A 21255-nucleotide genomic window follows, 5' to 3' on the forward strand; every position below is an offset into this window, starting at 1 on the left:
CAGTATTATACCAGGGTGAAAACATTGAAACTAGGGGTTGGACCTCTTTCAATCACCACCCCTGGAATACCACACTGAAGATTTAATTCCACAGAGATGCCACCATGCTGTGGTATCAGATATTTGGGGTTTAAGTCTCTACTCCAGGCATCCTTTCCTGATACTCTAATATATGGTGATAAATGTCTCCTTAATCTGTACAACAGTTTTCAATTATCCTCACAGGAGACCACCTTGAAGGAGCGAGAAAAAGGTTTAGTCATGGTTTCTATTTTTCTATTTGAATCAATACATTCTAGTTAAATGGACAATTAATAGGTCACTTCCAAAATAGTGTATCAGTCCTGGTTAATAAACAATCCCCACAGTGGACAATGGGCCCTATGTATTCAGCAAGTCCTGTATACACTCAGCTCATCCACTAAATCCTTTTTCAGGTGGACAGGGTTATATGGGAAGATGAGCTAGAATTAGTCTATAAAAGTCAGTTTCATTCACCGCTTTATTTTTCAGCCAAGTGCTTTAAATGGTGTCCAGAAATTCACTTGGAATGTGAGACAGAAGACTGACACACAGAGCCTTGCTTTATGACCATACAAAAGGGCAACTGACCCTTGCCCGAGCCTCTTCCCTGTGAAATGGTTCTGAAAGTTCATCTGCACAGTGAAAAATCACGGTGAGGTCGCGTGTGGATGAGTCAAGTGAAAGTGACGATTGGTCACGGGTCTGTCACCCATTGTGGCCGGGTCCCGGCCATGTAAAGTGCTCTGTGGGAAAGTATCAGCCCCCTAAAGAGATGCTCAGAAGCTTGCAGCTCATTAAACGGCCAGCATTTGCTGCCTCACTTGTCAGGAATCATTCTGTTGAGCAACTGCTCTCCTGAAACATTCATAAAACACATGCAGAGAGGCAACAGGGAATCTGAATTCAACCGTGATACAGCTCTGGACTTCTACCTGACTCTACCCCTATTTCACTTTTCACCTGACAGAGCTGTTAATCTGAATCAATGTTTTCTCTTGGGCAGCTGAGATAAATGCACCCCTCCTCTGGACTTCTTTATCATAAACTCAAATCCTCTGTCTACAGATTCTTAGCTGACCTAGAAATCTCAAGATCAGGTGAATTTTATTTCTTTTTATTTTCAGTTAGACATTTTTTTCTTTGTGCGTGTGAGTGTGTGTGTGTGCTCTTCAAGTTTTTGAAAGCTGTCATTCTCCCTCTACCCTGCACAGTATTACGATTGTGTAATGTTTGAAAAGTTCTCTTGAAAACGTTTCCTACAACCCTGGTTGGTTTTCTTAAAGATCATAAGAGAAAGTATTTATCTCCTTTTACAATCTTGACAATTTTTGATTATTTTCCATGGATACCTAGTGACTTTCTGTGTCACATTTTCAGTTGAATGGAATTTTACACAATTTCTTAGCTTTCTTTCCTTCCTTTCTTCTTCTTTAAATGAGCATTGCTACACGTTTCAGAAAGAGCCAAATGGGTCCCTCTGAGATCTTTTACATCAAATGGAAAATAAGTTGTTTTCCTTGGTGTGTCAGCCCTGGGTTTCAATGCCATTAGAAGCCACTCACAATCGCTCAGTGTGCTGAGGTTCGATAAATCTCTGGAAACCTCCTGAATAGGATCGCTGTGATTTTTAGTGAGGAATTATCTCCTTGCCATTGCATTACCAATTAGTTTTCCAGAGCACATTAAATCCTGCTGCTTTGGTTTACAGAGTAACTGAGGCATTGCTGATGAAGTATAAAAACTTACTTGGAAAAGCAGTGGGGGAGGCAGGGCGCCGACAGGACCCACCGCAGCACGACGAGTAGAATGGCGGGGCGCTCAGAAAAAAAGGCTTGGAAGGCGCTGCAGAGAAAGCGTTGATCACACTGATTAGCCATATCTCTTAGACAGTATTCAAAATTCCAATTTCCCCGAAGTCATGGAGTAAAGCACTACATCTTCTGAGGCTTTCGTTAAACTTTTACTGGAATTAAAGTCATTTTAAAGCAGGCTTTACCTGTCAACGAGCTTGCTAAATAATTTAATCAAGATTTGGAAGCTGTGGTGTAAACAATCAAATTATCAAAACCAAACTTAGTCATTCGTTTTCTGTGTGGTTATAAGCAGTAAATATCAAATAGTCCTTTATCTAATATAACCTCGAGCAACACTGCCCAGGAGAACTCTCTGTGATGATGGACATGTCCTCTACTTGCACTGTCCAATATGTATCCACTTGTCACATATGCCACTAAGCACTTGAAATGTGGCTAGTATGTCTGTGTAACTGAATTCTTACTTTAAGTTCTTTTTAAATTTAAATAGACTCATGTGTCTAGAGGCTTTCACATTGAACAGCACGGCTCTGGATATAATACTTACCAAGAAACAATCTGGATGTTACACACTTCAGTTTACTCTTTTAAGAGATGGTATTACTCTACTGCTTATTTTCAAAAGGTTCTTTGAAATATATAGATAGCTAGATTCCAAAGTTGATAACAGTTAATTTACTGAGCAATTCCATAACAAAAAGTGGTCTTTCTGATCACTTTTACATGACTCCAAGTATTTGAGAATAGTAACAACATTTACTCTCAAGAGATATCAACCTGAAAGCATTTGTGTTTATAGTATAGGGAGTTGCCATATAATTCTGCTCTTCTCATTTTATTAAACTATTCTATTCAGAACATTTTCAATTCATATACACGGAATAGTTATCATTACTTTTGTAAATAAAGAAATTTTACACTCTGTTCCTCAGTAGATGAAAAATAGCTATAAAGGATGTCACAGAATATTAATGGCTCTTCTTTATTGAGCACTTACTATATGCCAGGCTTTGGTTTAGTACCTTAGATACAACATGTCCTTTAGTACAGTGGGGTTTAATACAATATAAATATGGGTGATATTTCTTTAGGTGGGCAACTTGCTTTTACCATCACATACCCAGCAGAGTGCATGGCACATTCTAAATAGTCAAAAAATGTTCAATAAATGAATGATCTTAAAACTAAGAAACAGGAAATCAGGAATTAACCTCTTCCCTGCTCCCCTGACACACCCTGAAACATAGTATCTTCCATAACAGATGACCTTGAAATCTAGAACATGACTTGAAAATAAATATTTTTACTACTCTCCCTTCATTTTCAATGGAAACTTTTTTCTTTTCTTAATCATATACAGTGAATAGTATTTTGCTACAAATACATGTCTTTTTCAAGAACACAGTAATTTCAGACTCATATTTTAACCAAATGATAAGTATGTGTTTATTTTACCAGTATCTTTGAAGGATATTTCAAAATAAGTATATAAGTATATATAAGAATTTTATGGTCTCATGGTCCTTAATGTCTTTGAATTGCAAATTAATCATAATGCAGGGTCTTTTCTATAATATGATGGAAAGTTGTCAATGTCAGTGTTTTTAGTTTTTAAACATCTGGATTTTCAAATAATAAAATGTCTTAAAGCTACCTTGAAAATATGGCAACTAAGCAAAGTATGAAAAGGAGACCCACTTTGGTGCTCAGTAAGTTCTATGAAACTTTTAAAAAATTTTCATTGTTATCGTAAGTTGTTCTAATACTGACTGAAAAACCATCATAGAAATGATAAATCACTTTATTTGAATTTGACATCTTAAATTATAAGAGTACGGCATTATTTAGGCAGAGTTACATTTTCTAATGTTTCTATGAGTTTATGAAGCACTTTGAAATGTGGAAATACATTTCCCTGTATAAAAGTTACCTCATTATGTCTATTCTCAAGTATTTCTGTTAACTAACTTATTTCCTCTCCAAACTAAACACTCTGTAGATAATTAAGTTATGGCCATTGTGCTGTTTGGCATTTTTGAAATTGAGGTAAAAGAAAAAGGCTGAGCCATGTTGCATTTACATACATGTGTGTAAGCATTTATCATGACAGTTGGAAATATACACACAAAAGAAATGTTTTTGCTCAATATCTAGTGTAGAAAATAAGCACATTAGTGATACTATTAAAATAACAATGCAGGACATGGACAAATTACAAATTGTACTCTTCTAGCCAAAATGTTTCTCAGTCTAACCTTATGGCCCTAAAATGAAAAAATAAAGAATTTAAAAAAAAATGGATGGTTCATTTGAGACAAGTGTTCAATTAAATTCATTTGTGATGATAAATGAGGTTCTGAGACATAGGATCTTAGTGTTAAATTTAACCAGAAAAGGTTTTAATAGAACAGTTTGTTACAGTGCTCTATATTATCCTATCTAAATATAGTAAAGCTGTAATCAAAATGACATTCTGTCTACAGTAGCAACTCTAGTGGCTAAAGAACTACATGTGACATGACCAGGCTTAAAGTTCCACCGTGTAGCATTTCTCCACCTTTTAAAATCACCTCATTGACACACATATATTTACACAGATTAGTCAATTCCTAATTTCCATACATAATACACCTGTGGAAGCTGGTTTACGTAGAAATCACTGTGAAATTCCAATTAAGTGCTCCATTTTTTTATGTGCTCCTACTTGGACATAAGTCAAATGCTAATCCAGCTGAGCATGTGACTGCAGGGATGTTGAATGGTGGGAGGAAATAGCCATTTAAAACAATGTAGTGCGTTAAAAACATGTGTAACACTTTTAAGTGTTTGTAAACCACATGGTTTTTAAAGTGGTGAGCAAAAACAGAAACTCAAGTGTGATAAAAACAAAGTGACGAGTTAACAGATGTATTAAAACTTTTGTAAACCACTTAAGAACTACCTTGAAGAAGCTCTGAAAAGGGCAGAAAACAAGGCAATTTCAAGCAGATGATATGCATTTCAAAGCCAATCAGTATAATTTAGATGCAGTCACTTTATCATTTATCATGAGAGAAACAATTCATTTTAGGCGTACTGAACAATATTTATGATCATACTATTTACGGAATACCTCCTATACACAGGCACTGGCCTGGCTATGCATTTAACACTTGCTATTTCATTCATTAATATTCAACCTCAAATGGGCAAGCATCTGGAATGTGATGATGACGGGTCTCAGCACATTTTTTAAAAGACCAGGGAAACACAGATATTTTAGCACAGTATGTAGTTATTAGCCATGAAGGATAAGGATGTCATGCACACAGACTGCCAGTTATCCAGTAAGAGATGGAACCCAGAAAATGGACATCTCCACATCTCCCCAGCTTTCCATAAGAGAAAAACGAATGGCTTTCCCTATGGCAAAAATGCACACTGTCAGGTTCTATAGCGTGATGTTAGGTTCCCTCAGCACAACACTTCAGGATACTCCAAATTTTGTATCCTGCCAACAAATCTGCCTTCTGGGTTCTGTGGGAATCTCTTACAAACAAATGACTTAAAATTTCCGGAACAAGACTGTCTGAATCCAAATGGCTAAAATCACTTATTCACAGAAAACTTCATGAACTTTTCATTTCTTAATCAGATGTTCTGACTTATTTGAAGACACAGAATCAAACTACCTATTAATTATTTTGAATGTTTAATTAAGATGGGAACTTAGAGGCAACTTAATGGTGAACTGGCCTGGTTTGTTTTCTTTTTAACTTAACTACACGGTTCTCTGACAAAAGCATCCCACAGTCAAGGGTGGTTACAAGCCTAGATACAGAAAAATTATTTTCAAAATTCTGTTGTCTAGAAAGCAAGCAAAACATTTTAAATTGTTTTTTATTATTTTCATTTTTCTTTACCCATGGGGAACAGAGTGTATCTACATGGGGTGAAACCACATTCTTTTTATTGTCATAGCAAACTGTGGTATTGACTGATCTGTGCTGACGTTTCAAAGGACGGATCCTAAAGACCACTGATAAAACCTTCAAATAAATTTCAGGAGCTACCGCGATGCCATGCCGACTGGGCAGCATATTTTAGAAGGACAAGGAGAAATGAGAAAACGTTCCAAGGTGTCTTACAAAGGCAACCAAAAGGTCAAAAAATACCTCTGGGAAAGAATAACAGAGAATTAAATAATTTCAAAAGGATGGTTTTAATGACCTCCTTCAAGTGCTGGGCACATGGCACCGGGAATAAAGAAATCTAAACCCCTGACCTTGAAATACTACACAATTGAACTGACTATAAAGAATAGAGTGGACCCACCCCACCCCCCGCAAAAGACTCTAAAGAATGACAACCATCTGTCTTGAGCAGTAAGACCTAAGAAATAACACTTATGAATAAGGTGTGATTTATTTTATCACACAACCTGGACGGAATTCATTTATGTGATTCACGTGCAAACTTGCCTTCCATCACAAGGCAAAGCAAGTTAAGTCATCCTTTACCTTTCTGCTCATCAGAAAACAAGAGAAGTCTGCATTTATTTTTGCCTTGAGTATTTCAGAGACAGCAAAACAAAGGTCTTAATGTTCTAGTACAGTTCATGAGAAGATAAAGCAAATGCAGAGTCTACTTGTTTGATTCTGTCCTTTTAATTCCACGCAAATAATACTTATTGCCTATCTATCAAGGGCCACATTATGCACCATGTGCTGGGATGACACAGATTAAAAAAGGATAGCTTCCCTCCTTGGAAGAATTTCTACCTTTAAATGTTCCGTACCTTACAGGTCTGAATCTGCTAATCAAATAAATGAAATACAAATATCTTCATATGCCAAATTCAGTTTTTTGTTTTTTTTTTTTTTTGGTACGCGGGCCTCTCACTGCTGTGGCCTCTCCCGCTGCCGCAGGCTTAGCGGCCATGGCTCACGGGCCCAGCCGCTCCGCAGCATGTGGGATCTTCCCGGACCGGGGCACGAACCCGTGTCCCCTGCATCGGCAGGTGGACTCTCAACCACTGCACCACCAGGGAAGCCCCAAATTCAGTTTTGTCCTATAAAATCTGAGGCATTTTCCAAGGCCATGAGATCTAAAAAACATAGTACTGTGTGTTCCCCTAGCCAATGTTTCTCAACCCTGAATACACCTCAGAATTATCTGGAGTGCTTTTCAAAGATACAGATGCCCAGGCCCCACACCAATTGGGTTAAATCATGCTGGCGAGGAGTGGGCCCCCTAGTATACAATTATTTTTCAAAAGTTGCACTCGTGATTATAACGTATAATCAGGATGAGGCCACTGAAAAGAACACAAAAAAATGCCTGATGTGCAGCAGGCACTCAATAAATGTTAGCCTTTATTCCTACCATTATTATATAATTTGGGATCGATTGTAAGACAGCATATAAAAAGAAGCAGCATGGTCCACATTTCCACTAAAATATACTATCAAGAACAAAGAAAAGAGTTATTATTGTTAGGAAGGCTTTGTCAAAGAAGACTTTAAGCAGGAAAAGCATCTTGATCTGGAAACTTGATTTGGAAAGTATTTGAATGGCAAAAGAAGAGAAAGGCATTCCAGGAAGGAAAGGTGGCATGAACAAAAGGAAAGAAGGCAAGGATGATGGTGACACCCAGGGCAGGTTAAGGAGACCAGCCTGACTGCTGGCCCAAGGCCAAAGATGTGAACATTAAGAATGTAGTTGGGAAGCAGCCGCATGGCACAGGGATATTGGCTCGGTGCTTTGTGACAGCCTGGAGGGGTGGGATAGGGAGGGTGGGAGGGAGGGAGACGCAAGAGGGAAGACATATGGGAACATATGTATATGTATAACTGATTCACTTTGTTATAAAGCAGAAACTAACACACCATTGTAAAGCAATTATACCCCAATAAAGATGTTTAAAAAAAAAGAATGTAGTTGGACACCCCAATGTTCACAGCAGCACTATTTACAATAGCCAAGACACAGAAGCAACCGAAATGTCCATCGACAGATGAATGGATTAAGAAGATGTGGTGTATACGTATATGTGTGTGTGTGTGTATACACACACACACACACACACACACACACAATGGAATATTACGCAGCCAAGAATGAAATAATGCCATCTGCAGCAACATGGCTGAACCTAGAGATTATCATACTAAGTGAAATAAGCCAGACAGAGACAGACAAGTATCATATGATACCACGTATATGTGGAATCTAAAAAAAATAAGATACAAACGAACTTACTTACAAAACAGAAACAGACTCACAGACACAGAAAACAAACTTACGGTTACCAAAAGGGATAGCGGTGGGGAAGGATAAATTAGAAGGCTAGGATTAACAGATACACACTACTATATATAAAATAGATAACCAACAAAGACCTACGGTATAGCACAGGGAACTATACTCAGTATTTTGCAATAACCTATAAGGGAAAAGAATCTGAAAAAGAATATATATATATGTATATGTATAACTGAGAAAAAAAAGGTGGCTGGAGGAGCTAAATGCAATTGATGGAATGAAGGTCTTGAAGGACAAACTGAGTATTTTTATTTGATCTGATAGTCAAATGGGGATAATTAAGGTTTTCCTAAATAGCTTGATGATATGATGAAAGCTACATTAAAAAAAAAATCACCTGGCAGTAGTGGATGGGCTGTAGTGGAATATACAGGGGCTAAATGGAAGGATTCTACTGTGGTCACATGCTGCGTGGCAAGAGGTAATGACCGGTTGTTTGGACACTCCCACTATCATCTTCTCTTCTGTCCTCACGACACCAACAAGGGGGTGGGGTCTGGCTTTTCCTCAAGCTGTGGGGTTCTAGTTCATTGCAATTATCAAAATTAGTGCCTTTCCCTTCAAGGAGTCTTCATTAGACAGCTGCCTCTCCCTTCAAGGAGTCTTCATCAGACAGCTTCCAAAAAATGAGCAAAATTTGAGGAAATCCCTTGCTCTTTGTATTATAAAGTCAGTGTCACAGAAGAGAATACCATGGCAGAACAGTACCTGTAGCTCTCAAACCTCTAAAATCCTCAATAAAGGCTCCTTGAGTTCCCAGCTCTACCACCATATGTGATTAATTCCTGGCACACTTTAAATGGTTGCAAATTATTTGGCACTCCTCCCATTGACAGCCATCTCTATTTCCCCTTCTCTTGTATTTGGGATAGTCTTGCTGCCTTGCTTGACCAAGGGATATGGAAGAAGTGACATTCTGGAACTTCCAAGGCTAGGTTGTAAGAAGACTTACAGCTATTGCCTGGGTTTCCGGGAATGTTGCTCTTAGAACTCTGCCTTTCAGAACCCTGGTGCCATGGTATAAGAAGCTCCAGTCCCTTGGAAAATCCAAGTGTGAATGCCGGAACAGCTCTAGTTGAGCACCCCATCAGCAGCCAGCGTCCCTGTCAGCCAAGCGAGTCAATAGACATCCATCTTGGACATCCAGCCCAGCTGAGCCCTCAGATGATGGCAGCCCCAGCTGACCTCTAATTGCAATGAGATTCCAAGTGAGAACCACCCAGCTGCACCCTGCCAGTCCACAAAACCGTGAGAGAAAATAATAAATTGTTCCTTTAAGCCTCTAAGTTGTGAGATGGTTTCTTCGCAGCAATACCCCTTTTCCAGTATGTATTTTACTTATGGTGGAAGGGTGGAAAGCTGTCTTTCACATCTTTCCCTGTATGTTGTCAATGGGCTCTTGAAGTATGTGGTTGAAAGTCAAATGGTGAGCCTAACATCTGTGGTCATTTTGAAATGAGGCTCAATGCAGTTACATGAATTGCTTAGGATTATATAATCAGTAATTTAAAGACCTTAGATGTGAATCTAGACTTTAAAATTAAAGAATTACTGCTAAAACCAGCTCAGAAAACTACACATTCTTTTAAAATTGACTCAATTTGCCATTTATGCTTTGGAAAAGGTTTTGGCAAACTTTTACTGTAAAGGGCCAGATAGTAAATACATTAGGCTTCGCAGGCCATGTGGTCTCTGTTGCAGCTGTTCAATGTGTAGTGTGAAAGCACCTATAGAAAATACGTAGACAAACAGAAATGACTCTGTTCCCGCTTTGAAGAATCTGACTGTCTTTTGGTTTCAGACCCAATCTAACTCTAGGGTGGGTTCAACACACCTAAACTCAATCCAGTCCTAGGTTAGTCTATTAAAAAAATTCACCAGCAGTCATGGTTTTTATTCTCTTTTAACATACATAAATCTTCTCAAAGAATAATTCCTCCACGTATTTTAATTTTGAAAGTATTAGGGATTTAAATCTTTAAGGAACAAGGAATTTTGAGATTTCTCAAGAGGACTGGTATATATTGTATATTCTGTTTCTGATGGCCACTTAGAACTAATGAAATCAAGGCTGTTAGGGCATGCGTGGTGCCTGAACACGTGAAAGAAAAGGGAAAAACCTAGTTCATCTTTGGAATACCTATAAACAAGAAGGCAATTAAATATTCAGCAGTATATAGAAAAAAACCTGATGTTTTTTTCCTTTCCTTTTCCCCATGCTTTGTTTGATTCTGAAACAAAAGTCTAAAAACTTATAGAGGCTTCCTGATCTTTGACTTTAGAGAATTTTAGTGCCTTAAGTTTACTGTTCATATAACTTACAAAAAGAGTGTGCCCCTGAAATACTCCCAACTAATAGCTGGCTGACAAAATAATAACGTTATTAAAGATAAAATCAGTTACGGTAACTTTATATAAAGTGATGAATCACTCAGCATTGCCAAGTCAAGTACTGACTGGAGGTTAAAAAGAAGGAAAGGGAGAGATTTCATTAAAAGTGGAAACATTACTGAAAGTAAAATAAAATATTTTTGGAATAAAATATACAAGGGTCTGGTAAGCATATTATACGTTAAGGCAAAAATCCAATTTCTTACTAAGAAAGTTTAAAATGGAAGCATGATCTAATGAAGTCTTTAAAGAAGGATTCTAACAAGCATTCCTGGATAAAAATCATATTGTTTCTTTCTACAGTTTCCCTTTTTATTCCTGACAGACTCCAGGTGCATTTGAATGAAAACAAAGTGATTAAAAATTGTTTTTAATTTAAAATTTTTTTTTAATTTTAAATTTTAAAAAATTGTTTTTAATCTTTAATTTGACTTAAAAATTGTGTACCTTCACTGTGGAAAGAAAAATGACCGTAATTAAGGTAAAAAACTTTATTTAGGGCCTCTGTTAACCCAAGATTAAGTGGACAAACACTGTTTTAAGAGCTACAAATCAAGGCTCCCCAAAAGGTATAAAATGGATTCTAAAATTACGGGAGATATCAGCAAGAGAAATAGTGTGGTGGAAAGTAGGTTGAGGAGAAAATAAGGTATTTACCCCCCAACTCTAACATAAAAACACATTTCTTATGCAAAATATTTGATAATCCTATTAATGACTTATAAGACTTCAGAAAAACCTTATAAAGGAAGGTTACATAGAAATATGAAATAAATGGTAACTTATCAGTGACTTTTTTTATGAATCCAACAAAAACCTTACATTATGACTTCAAATTATAGAAGTTAAAAACTAAATCGAAATAAGCAGGATACCAAACAAATAAGATCTGCCTCAGGAATCAGACACATTATAAACCAGTCTCACAACACGATCCAATGGCTGATTTGTTAACTCTTAGAGTTTGAGAATTAAGAAATTTATGACTCAAAAAAAAAAAAACCAAACACACATTTGTTTAAATATTTGAAAGACGATAACATTTTTGCTTCTGTAAAAACTTTCATAGCAATGAAGCTAAAAGTATTTTATGAACACAGCTATTACTTATGTTGCTTCCCTTACTTTCATACCTTCATACCTTCATACCTTCATACTTTCATACCTTCCCTTACTTTTGATACCATCTCTATCATTGTTCAGCAGCAAAACTAACCGTAAGATGTTTTCTTATAGCAAAAAGAGACTTTTTCTGGTGGGCACAAGAACAGGATGGAGGAGGCACACTCCAAAAGGAATACAACGGACTCTAATGCACAGCATTGGGTCCCACAACTGAGCCACATTGATGGCAAACAAAAGTAGCTAAAAATCACCGTTGCCAATTCTTTTAAGTTGCCCACAACATATGACATCCTTTGGCTTCCTGACACAACCCTGAACCCTCTGGAACCTACATTTACTTCTGCATAAATCCGTACGCAATTTTCTGGGCATTCAAACCACTGTGCCTCTTAAAATAATCCTCAAATCCCTAAAGTGAGTAAGAGTTAAGGGAGAAATTCTAAAATGTTCCTACTTGCCTACTGTATTTACTCCTATTTGATTATTAAACCTCAGCAATAAAGGTTCAATACATGTTAACAGATTGAAATTTCTTGCTGTTAAAGCAAAGTAGAGAAGCATATTTTAGGGATTGGGAGAGGGATAGATGCTAAAGTGAGAGGCAAATAAAATGCACATAAATTGCTACCCTTTTGTAATTCCAACTCAGACATTATTTTGGAGGGAGTGTGGTTTTCTCAATCTGAACCAGAAGTAAAAGGACTGTCTCTTAATCCTACTGGTTCTCGTCACTGCAAGAACTTCCTGAACCTGAAGTTTATGAACTTGGGGACCCTATAACAATTTGTTCAGAGCTGATTCCTCATGAACTATGTAAAAGTTATTAATATCTTCATATAAATCCAAAGATATGTTGAGCAGATTATTTTTAAAAGTACAGGTGTAGGGCTTCCCTGGTGGCGCAGTGGTTGAGAGTCCGCCTGCCAATGCAGGGGACACGGGTTCGTGCCCCGGTCCGGGAGGATCCCGCATGCCGCGGAGTGGCTGGGCCCGTGAGCCATGGCCGCTGAGCCTGCGCGTCCGGAGCCTGTGCTCCGCAACGGGAGAGGCCACAACAGTGAGAGGCCCGCGTACAGCAAAAAAAAAAAAAAAAAAAAAAGTACAGGTGTAGTAAGAATATTGTTTGGTATTATCTACAAATTCCACCAAAGGATGTTTGGGGCGATAGCCTGAGCAAGGAACTACCAGCATGGGTCCCATCATTATCCTTTTCTGGATCCCCCATTCTCTTTGTCCTGGTTCTGGGTCAGTATCATCAATAGTCAAGATCCTGTGACTTTAATTTGCCAAAACAAACCTAGAGCATAGCGTCAGCAAAAATAAATGACAAACTCCGGCTTCATAAATCAAATCGCAGTCTTCAGCTGGACTGGAATCCCCACCTGGAGCATAGATTCATCTTCTTCTCCCTCTCCAAAGTGCCTAAGATGTAAGAGAAGCTATTTTATGTCACACTTTCAGGGTATCTCAGTGAATGCGGATAAAACTACCAGTTGGAAAAAAAAAACGTAAGTGCAAGTAGTTTAAGACAGAGTCAAGGATTAATAGGTCAAGAGTAACTGGCACTGTGAGGTGGACAAGACACTCAGAGTGCACGTGACACATTAATTAACAGCCCTAGAGGGGTACCAGAAAAAAATACTATGGATGTGGTTCCATTTCTGTACTACATAGTACAACCTACTCGACAAAATTACTTTAAAAAAAGAACAGTTCAATTCAACCTTTCAGAATAAACATTTGCTTTCTAAGCCTTTTACATGCAGCCCTAGGAGTAGATTTAATAATCACTAAATTATATTCAGGAAATTATCTTCATTTCAAACACTTTCTAAAATGTTTAACATAACAAATGTTACTGAAAAGCAAGGCTATTTGTTCCACTTACTTTGAAGGAAATTGGTGGCATAACTAAGAGAAATTTTAAATTTTCAGCTTTTTACATTTCAGGACCCTCTTTAATATACAAAAACATGGATATTTAAATCTAGCACAATAGCCACCAAGTAATGACATTAATGAACTTCTGGGGGAGGATCTCTGATGATTAGGATTTACTTGAAAAACCTGGTTTCATTAATAAACTATAATATCCAAAATTCTTTTTTTCACATACAACCCCTGGAGGTGAATCTACTCAACTACCTGTTATTACACTAAACATGCTCCTTTCAAACTTCGAAGACTGCCCTCTGATTTTTTAAGTTTTTAAACTACTCTATATATACAACTTGACAACATACAGCTATGGAATGTTCCTTTGCTCACTCTAAATACTTAAAGGCTTGCCAGTTTTCAGGGATGAAGTACTATATTCTGTGTCAAAAGCTAAACTTTCATCCATAATCTGTAAACCTGTGTTACTGTCACCACCTTTCAGACACGTAACAAGATGAAGGGGAAGGCCAATTTCTTTCCTTATGGGCTCAGATATAAGATCCCTGCCTGATTTATTATTGTGATACATGCAATTGGTTATCCCATAAGCCCTCATTAGTTTTCTCACATCCAATGAAAGACTAATCCAAGGAATATGGAGATTTGGGGCAATTTTCTTCTCTTTCACAAGACCACAGATGTTTAAACTGATACTTCAGTCAAAAACAAAATTAGGAAGTGGAATAATCTTTGTAGGAAAAAATTGGCCTATTATGAGAATTAAAGCAGCTAACAATTATGAAAATGCTTGGTAAACCATAAAGTAGGACAGAACATGGACTATAAGCTTCACAGGGGCAGAGACAGTCATCTGTTTTGTTCACTGATTATCCCAATGGCCTGGAACAGTCGGAACACATGGGAGACAGTCAGTAAGCATTTGCTGAATGAATGAACTATATGGTATAATTAATAGTGGGTAACAAAAATAATGAAGCCGAAATGCATGCAGTGGCATAAATCCTCTAGTTAAATGGTGCTGTCTTTCACCAATGCCCTTAAAAAGAACTCCGGGGTTTTCTTATTCAACATCTAGACTGGTGCACTCAACAAATTAAGTTGAGAAAAAAATGAGTAGTCAAATACACCGAAATCATTAAAAATCACATTTTGTGATCCACTCCTAAGTTAGTGTCTAAAGGATTAGAACTGGTTGTTCACTGATGTTTCAGAAAGAAGTATTTTATCGTTCTGAAAACAGTAGCTTTTCTAAATCTCCTTTCTACTCTTTACAGAACGTCAATCACTATTTCATCCTCATCTAATTTTCAGGTGATAGCTAACATTGTCAGCACTCATTATAACTTCATAATTCTACACAGTACAAAAGAATTTCCACATTTGGTAGGGCAAGAATCTGTCATTTAAATAAAACTGGAGCACGGTTCAGAAAGCTATATTCTCTGTCAAAATTTTTTTAAAATGTTTTCAAGCAGCATATTTGTGGGCACAATTTTATGGGGTTCTAATCTTAAGATATTTTTTGAGTTTCAAAAATTAAATGCGCTCTTCACAAGAATGAGTTTTTTGAAATAAAAAGTTATTTGTTCAAATAAAAATTAACCTAGGAAAACATCAAATCTTCAATAAGGACTGAAAAAAAAATAGGAAAAATATAGGCTTAAGCTATATGAAAATACTTCAAAGTGAAATTTAAGTTCTTATACTCTCAATTATTCCAAAAAGCATTTTTGCATTTTGATACTTTAATAAGTGTACAACAATGTACACTTGAAAATAAAAATAATGTAGTTAGGAAACCCTTTACCCAATAATTGTAACATCTTGAATGAAAATGAATAGGTATACAAAATTATTTTTCAGTTATTGAAATGTCTGCATTTGATTCGCATTTGGTTTACTTAAATTTAACCTGTAAAATCTACAAAGGTTAAAATTAACTTTTTTGAGGAGCCAGTCATGATCAAGAGCAACTTAAGAATTCTTGAAAAACAGCTTCTATGAACACAATGGCAAACCACCAAAAGTTATACAAATCACCAAATCTTCTTGAAAATATTATTTTTATGAGTCATTATTTACCAGCTCTTGTCTACACGAACCTGCTTTACACGTTTCTAATTTTCCTAATACTTCAAAAAGAACAGAGTGGCTCAAATTTCCAAGGCACATAAACTTTGTCTTAACTGTACTTGTTCCTCTCCCAGGGTGCGAAAAGGCTGCCTAGAATTTAGGTTTTACACTATGTGAATGAGACCGGTGCTAATATAATTATATTTGTCCCATTCTGTTAGTAACCATTTCAAACTGAAAGACCAGGACAGGTTCTAAACATGTTCAATTCTATAAAGCCATTAGCAATAAATTTGATTCGGCAGTTTGGTGGGACAATGAAATCTGCTGAAAAAGCGTCTATTAGTCATTCTGGACAAACCCACCGGGATTTAAAGAATGAGTTAAGATCGTCAAAGGACGCAAGCCAAAAAAAAAAAAAAAATTAATCCACTGGATCTCAGTTTTTGAGTCTTTAAGAGGCTTTCCCTTTCTCGCTGCCAATTTCGGCAGCCCCTCCCGTAAGCTTTAGCTAATATATTGACTAAACTGTCCGCATCCTCTTCCCAGTCACGACACTTAGGTTTTGTTCGGGAAATTAAAACAAGCAAACCAAAACTGCCCTTCTTTTGGTAAATTCTCATTTTTTGGCGAACTTCCTACTCCAGGTGCCAATTAGGCTGTTCCAGCTCAGCACTAAGAAAAAGCCAGCCTCGATTTTCTTGCGTCTCAGTGATCCAAAATGTAAGAATGAAGAAAGCCAAAACTGCGCAACTCTTTTTCCAAAGATCTCTGCGCGCGTTCTGCAACCGCCTCGACCGTCGCAACGGTTTGAAGAGGCAAAAGCCCCCAAAGCGGGCCGAGCGAGGCTCTCCAAGCCAAGAACTTTCCAGGGAAAGGGTGTCGCGCGGCCTCTGGGTCAGGAGCGGGCGGGTGGAGACGCTGAACTTGGGAAACCCCGTGAAACTGGTCCTGCGAACCCAGAGATCTCAGGACCGGGGCTGCCCTTTCGGCTAATGCCAGGAGGTGCCTCCAGAGTTTCTTCAAAAAGGCCTTAAATTCAAGGCAGCCCTACCACTTGTAGAAAGAGGGGACGGAGAGGAAGCTGGAGGTACGCGAAGGGGAGGAAAGTCACAGTTAGTGGTGGTACCCTCCTCACCCCCGAGGCGGCATCTCCACTGAATCTCTAGATGCTCTCGAAAGGTCTAGGCCCGGGCGGATTCCTGCGCACTAGGGCCGGCGCGCCCAGGTCTCGGGATCCTTAGGCCAAGAAGCGCCGCGCGCAGCTGGGGAGGGGAGAGCGGACTCACCTGGGGTTGATGGCTGGAAGGCACAGTCTCGGTCCGCCGGAGCCCGGCTCGGCAGCCTGGCGCCGTCCGCCGAGGGGCTGAGCACTTGAAACGCCCACCGCGTGCCGTAGAGCGCCCCGCTGGGGCTGACTGGTTCTGCCGCGGGGCACAGCTTGAGCGGAACCGGGCTGGCGGGCAGGGGCCGGACCTGAGCGCCCGCGGCGAGAGCTGCTGCCGGGCCGTGGGGCGGGGGCGGTGGTAGCCTGTGCGGCGGGGCGCCCCCAGCCCGCAGCAAGTTCTCGATCAGGAAACTCTTGCCCAGGTTGCCGAAGCCCGGCGCGGCGGGGAAGTTCAGCAGCGCGGAGGAAGCCACCACGTCCCAGTAGGCGCCGGCATGGGCCGCCACGGCGCTCGGCAGCATGGTGCGGCGCCCCGGACCGCTGCGCGCCCGCTTCCGGACCCGCGCCCCGCGCGCCGCCTCCCGCAACGCTGGAGCGCGCTCAGCCGGGAAAGGAGGCGAGAGCACCGCGGACGCTGGCGGGTAGGGAGAGATACTATTTTCTGGGCTGGGCGGTTTTTTAAAGGAGGGGAGGAGTGAGTGTGGGAGGGGGGAGCTGTGCGTTTCCCCTGCCCGCGGCGTTGGCTCTGGGGGCGCCGGGGGAGTCCCTCCCGCCCTCTATGCAGATTCAGACTTTTTTTTCTAGAAGGCTGGAAGGTGTGTCCAGCCCATCCATTCATGTCACCCGGCCCACAAAGTGACAGACGCGGCCAACAATAAGGGCAACTCCGAGAGTCCGAGCTTTGGCAAGGGGAGGGGACGCGTAGCCGGAGGAGACGGGAGTGGGGGCGACGGGAACCGGGCGGTCGCCCCCTCCCAGCAGCCAGGCCCCGGCCCTCTCTAGGGAGCCAGCGCTGCCCCGGGGGCGCCAGGACGTGTGGACGCCCTCGCGGTGCGCCCTGAGCGCGGGCGGCGCTCTCACCTGGAGAGCGCTCGGCGGACCACCTGTTGGGCGACCCCTGGCTGTCCCGTGTTGGTGTCACTTCAGGGCATCCAGGGGAGGACAATGGGAGTCACCAGTGTCTCGAAGGGCTGTAGTCATCAGAGAAAGCCACACGTGTTACTGAGACTTGTGGTGGTACAGATGAAAAGGTACCTTTTCAAGAATGGGTTTTTTCGCGTATTACATGTGGCCCCTGTTTGTTTTTAAGAGGAAAAGAAATGTTTTTCTTGAAGACCTTTTAAGAAATTTCTTAGGTTCCAGCAATTCATTTCCAGTGACTTTTTAGTAAGATTTGACTTAGGACGCACTCTAGAAGAGGTGGTCTGATAAATTTTGATCTAGAAAAGGGGATCTTGGTTGGAGTTGGTTAAATGGCGAACAACAGATGCTTGAGTCCAAAACCCGGGAAGAAAGCCACCACCAAACCAAAGGTGGCTGGGGCCTCCTCAGAGACCCGGGTGTGAACACTGAACTCCTTAGAATTATAGTTGCTCTTTTTTCTTTTTTTCCCTAGAATTGTGGGTATTTTCAATTTATTGACAGTCTGCCAAATAGAGACTGGACAGGTGAAAAAAAGCATATGTGTCATTAAAAGTTCTAGTTAACCACAAGGCAACCTCACTTTTAAAATTTATTTATTTTAAAGTTATTCATTTATGGCTGCGTTGGGTCTTGGTTGCTGCGCGCGGGCTTTCTCTAGTTGTGGCGAGCGGGGGCTGTGCTTCATTGTGGTGCGCAGGCTTCTCATTGCGGTGGCTTCTCTTGTTGCAGAGCACAGGCTCTAGGCGTGTGGGCTTCAGTAGTTGTGGGACGCGGGCTCAGTAGTCGTGGCTCACAGGTTCTAGAGGGCAGGCTCGGTAGTTGTGGCGCGTGGGCTTTGTTGCTCCGGGGCATGTGGGATCTTCGCGGACCAGGGCTGGAACCCGTGTCCCCTGCATTGGCAGGCAGATTCTTAACCACTGTGCCACCAGGGAAGTCCCAGCAGCCTCATTTTGCTCATGACTGTCTATGTCAATGGAGTGTTTACGCTGTGACTTCTCTGTCAGTTCACACTTCCCACTACCACTCTCCTGTGCAAATTTCGATGCATTTATTTAGAGTACAGTTTTTAAAGGATGTCTGCAAAGTTTGGGGTCACATGTATAGTTTTACTCTTTACCCTAAGAATAATTTTGCCCCTAGCTTCCATTTACTTAAAAGCTGGCTGGAGTTGCCAGGTTTGTGAGATAAATTTCCTCTTGAAAATTCACTTGGTTGATTTGTGTTTCATTTACACTTGGTGTGTCCAAAGATTTTTAAAGGTCCACCCTTTCCCGCTGCTGCCAAATGGGAGAGAAGTTTCTGGCAAGGCTGCTGCATGTTACTAATATTCATTCACTTATTGATTTAATCAACATACCTTTACAGAGCATTTCATGTATATTGAGCACTTGTGGTGGTCCTGGGAATATATAAAGAAAGATCTTGTCGTTGCCTTGAAGTTCACAGCCTAGTGAGGGAGAAAAACAAGTAACATCTTGTAATTTGGAGAGAAAAGTGTGAGAAAACTTCCAGAAGTCTCCCCTAAACTGAGTCCTAAAAAGTGGACTGTGGTTGAGGATAGGATGTGAAGTAGTAACCTTTGAGATTAGCAAGGAATAGAGAGATTACATCATCGCTGCCATTCCTGTATCATAGCCACCATTTATCCAGTGTTTACATTTAGACAAGTATAGCACTAAGCACTTTACACATTTTAACTTGTTTATCTCCACAATAATCTTACAAGGTTGGTGCTATTGTTATCCCAGTGTTACCATGGGGCCCAGAGAAATTTAAGTAACTTTCCTAAAGCTGCACAACTACCAGAGCGATAAGGCTGAGATACAATTTAAACTGGATGATTCCAAAGCCTTGGAACCCTTAAGTTCAACTGTCACCCTCTCCACAAACCTGATTTGCCAGGCTAAATGGTGTTGCCTGGCCGTCCGAAGAGGGGCTGAAAAACAAGTATTCCTTTTTTTTTAGTGGAAGGTGACAGTGAAGATTTGAGCAAAGAAACTGTTGGGTCAGCCAACTTGCCACAGACAGATAAGAGGCAACTGGAGAAATCCAGACACAAGATGATGTGGAATTTAATAAAGTTAATGGTAAGAAAATGGAATGGAGGAGATAAATATTGTAATGATTGAATCAATAAGACTGGATAATGCAGGTCTCAGTGGGGGGGTGACCCCCTCCCTCCCCAGGGGACATTTGGCAATGTCACAACTATTGGTTGTCACAACTTGGCGGGGGGCAGGGGTTAGCTACTAACACCTAGTAGCTGGAATCCAGGGATGCTGTTAAACATCTTGTAATGCACAGGACAGCTCCCAGCCTGAAATGTCAGTAGTGTGGTGGCTGAGAAACCTCAGCTATAGAGGATAAGGGAAGAATATAGAAGAATATCACTTCTCTGGCTTTCTGGTTCAGTGACTGAGCAGATGCCCACTTATCAAGATGGGAACTTGTAAGAGGAGGAGTAGTTTTACATGGGGGTATGAACAAAAGGATGGAGATAGATGTTCTGGTTGTTTATGAAATCTTCGAGGGAGAATAATGTAGTGAAAAGGGAAGTGAGTCAGGAGATAGATGCTGGGGGATACCAACATGGAGGGTTGGAAAAAAGAAAGAGGAGCTGTGAAGGAGACTGAAAAAACAATCAGTCAAGATTTGAAGACAGAAACCAGGAGAAAATGGTAGACAAGGGAGAGACAGTTTCAGAAAACTGTGAATGGCAAGCTTTGGTGAAGAAGTGCTGTATGCTCAGCAGTTTCTTCTTCCAGCTGGACAAAAGCCACAGTGCATTTCCCAGCCTCCCCTGCAGGCTGTGTATGGCCGATGGAGTAAGAGGGGAAGTGATCTGTTTCTCCTCCAGGGCTGTCGCCTGCTAACAATCCACACAGTCCTCTGCACTCTTTGCTCTTCAGCCGCCAGATCAGAGGTCCAGCTGAGGACCCGAGGTCCCCAGGGCATGGTGGAGCCACAAGGTGAAAGGAGCCTAAGTCCCTGCATCACCCTGGAAGGCCAGTGACCATGAATATTTCTATGAGTAAATTATGACATAAGCAAAAAGTAAACCTTTATTAGCTAATGCCATTAAAATTGAAAGAGTTGATTTCCATAGCATATCCTCACTTACCTTAGTTAATATGCAACTCTGTAAATGCTTCAGACCAAAAAAATAACTTGATTCTAAGTGACTAGGGCAAGAGGCTTTTCATGGGGAGCAAGAGAGGCAGAAATCAGTCTGTGGATGATTGAAGGTCAACAGAAGATAGGAAAGTAGAGATTGAAGAAACATGAGGGAAAAGCTAAAGGGAGTCATGGGTTAAA

At 40.4% G+C, this 21255-nt stretch overlaps 1 protein-coding gene across 1 annotated transcript in view; it reads right to left on the reverse strand.

Moving 5' to 3' along the window:
• DBX2 (developing brain homeobox 2) overlaps positions 1-17459 on the reverse strand; it is a 39345-nt gene extending 21886 nt beyond the window's left edge. Inside the window, exons 1-2 of the mRNA XM_004274429.3 lie at positions 16919-17459; positions 1771-1866 (exon numbers count right to left, since the gene is read on the reverse strand). Coding sequence (XP_004274477.3) covers positions 1771-1866; positions 16919-17318 — 496 coding nt within the window. The 5' untranslated portion in view covers positions 17319-17459. The remainder of the gene's footprint in view (positions 1-1770; positions 1867-16918) is intronic.
• Positions 17460-21255: the final 3796 nt, after the last annotated feature.

Source organism: Orcinus orca, chromosome 11 (assembly GCF_937001465.1).
Source record: "Orcinus orca chromosome 11, mOrcOrc1.1, whole genome shotgun sequence".
Lineage (NCBI taxonomy): Eukaryota > Metazoa > Chordata > Mammalia > Artiodactyla > Delphinidae > Orcinus > Orcinus orca.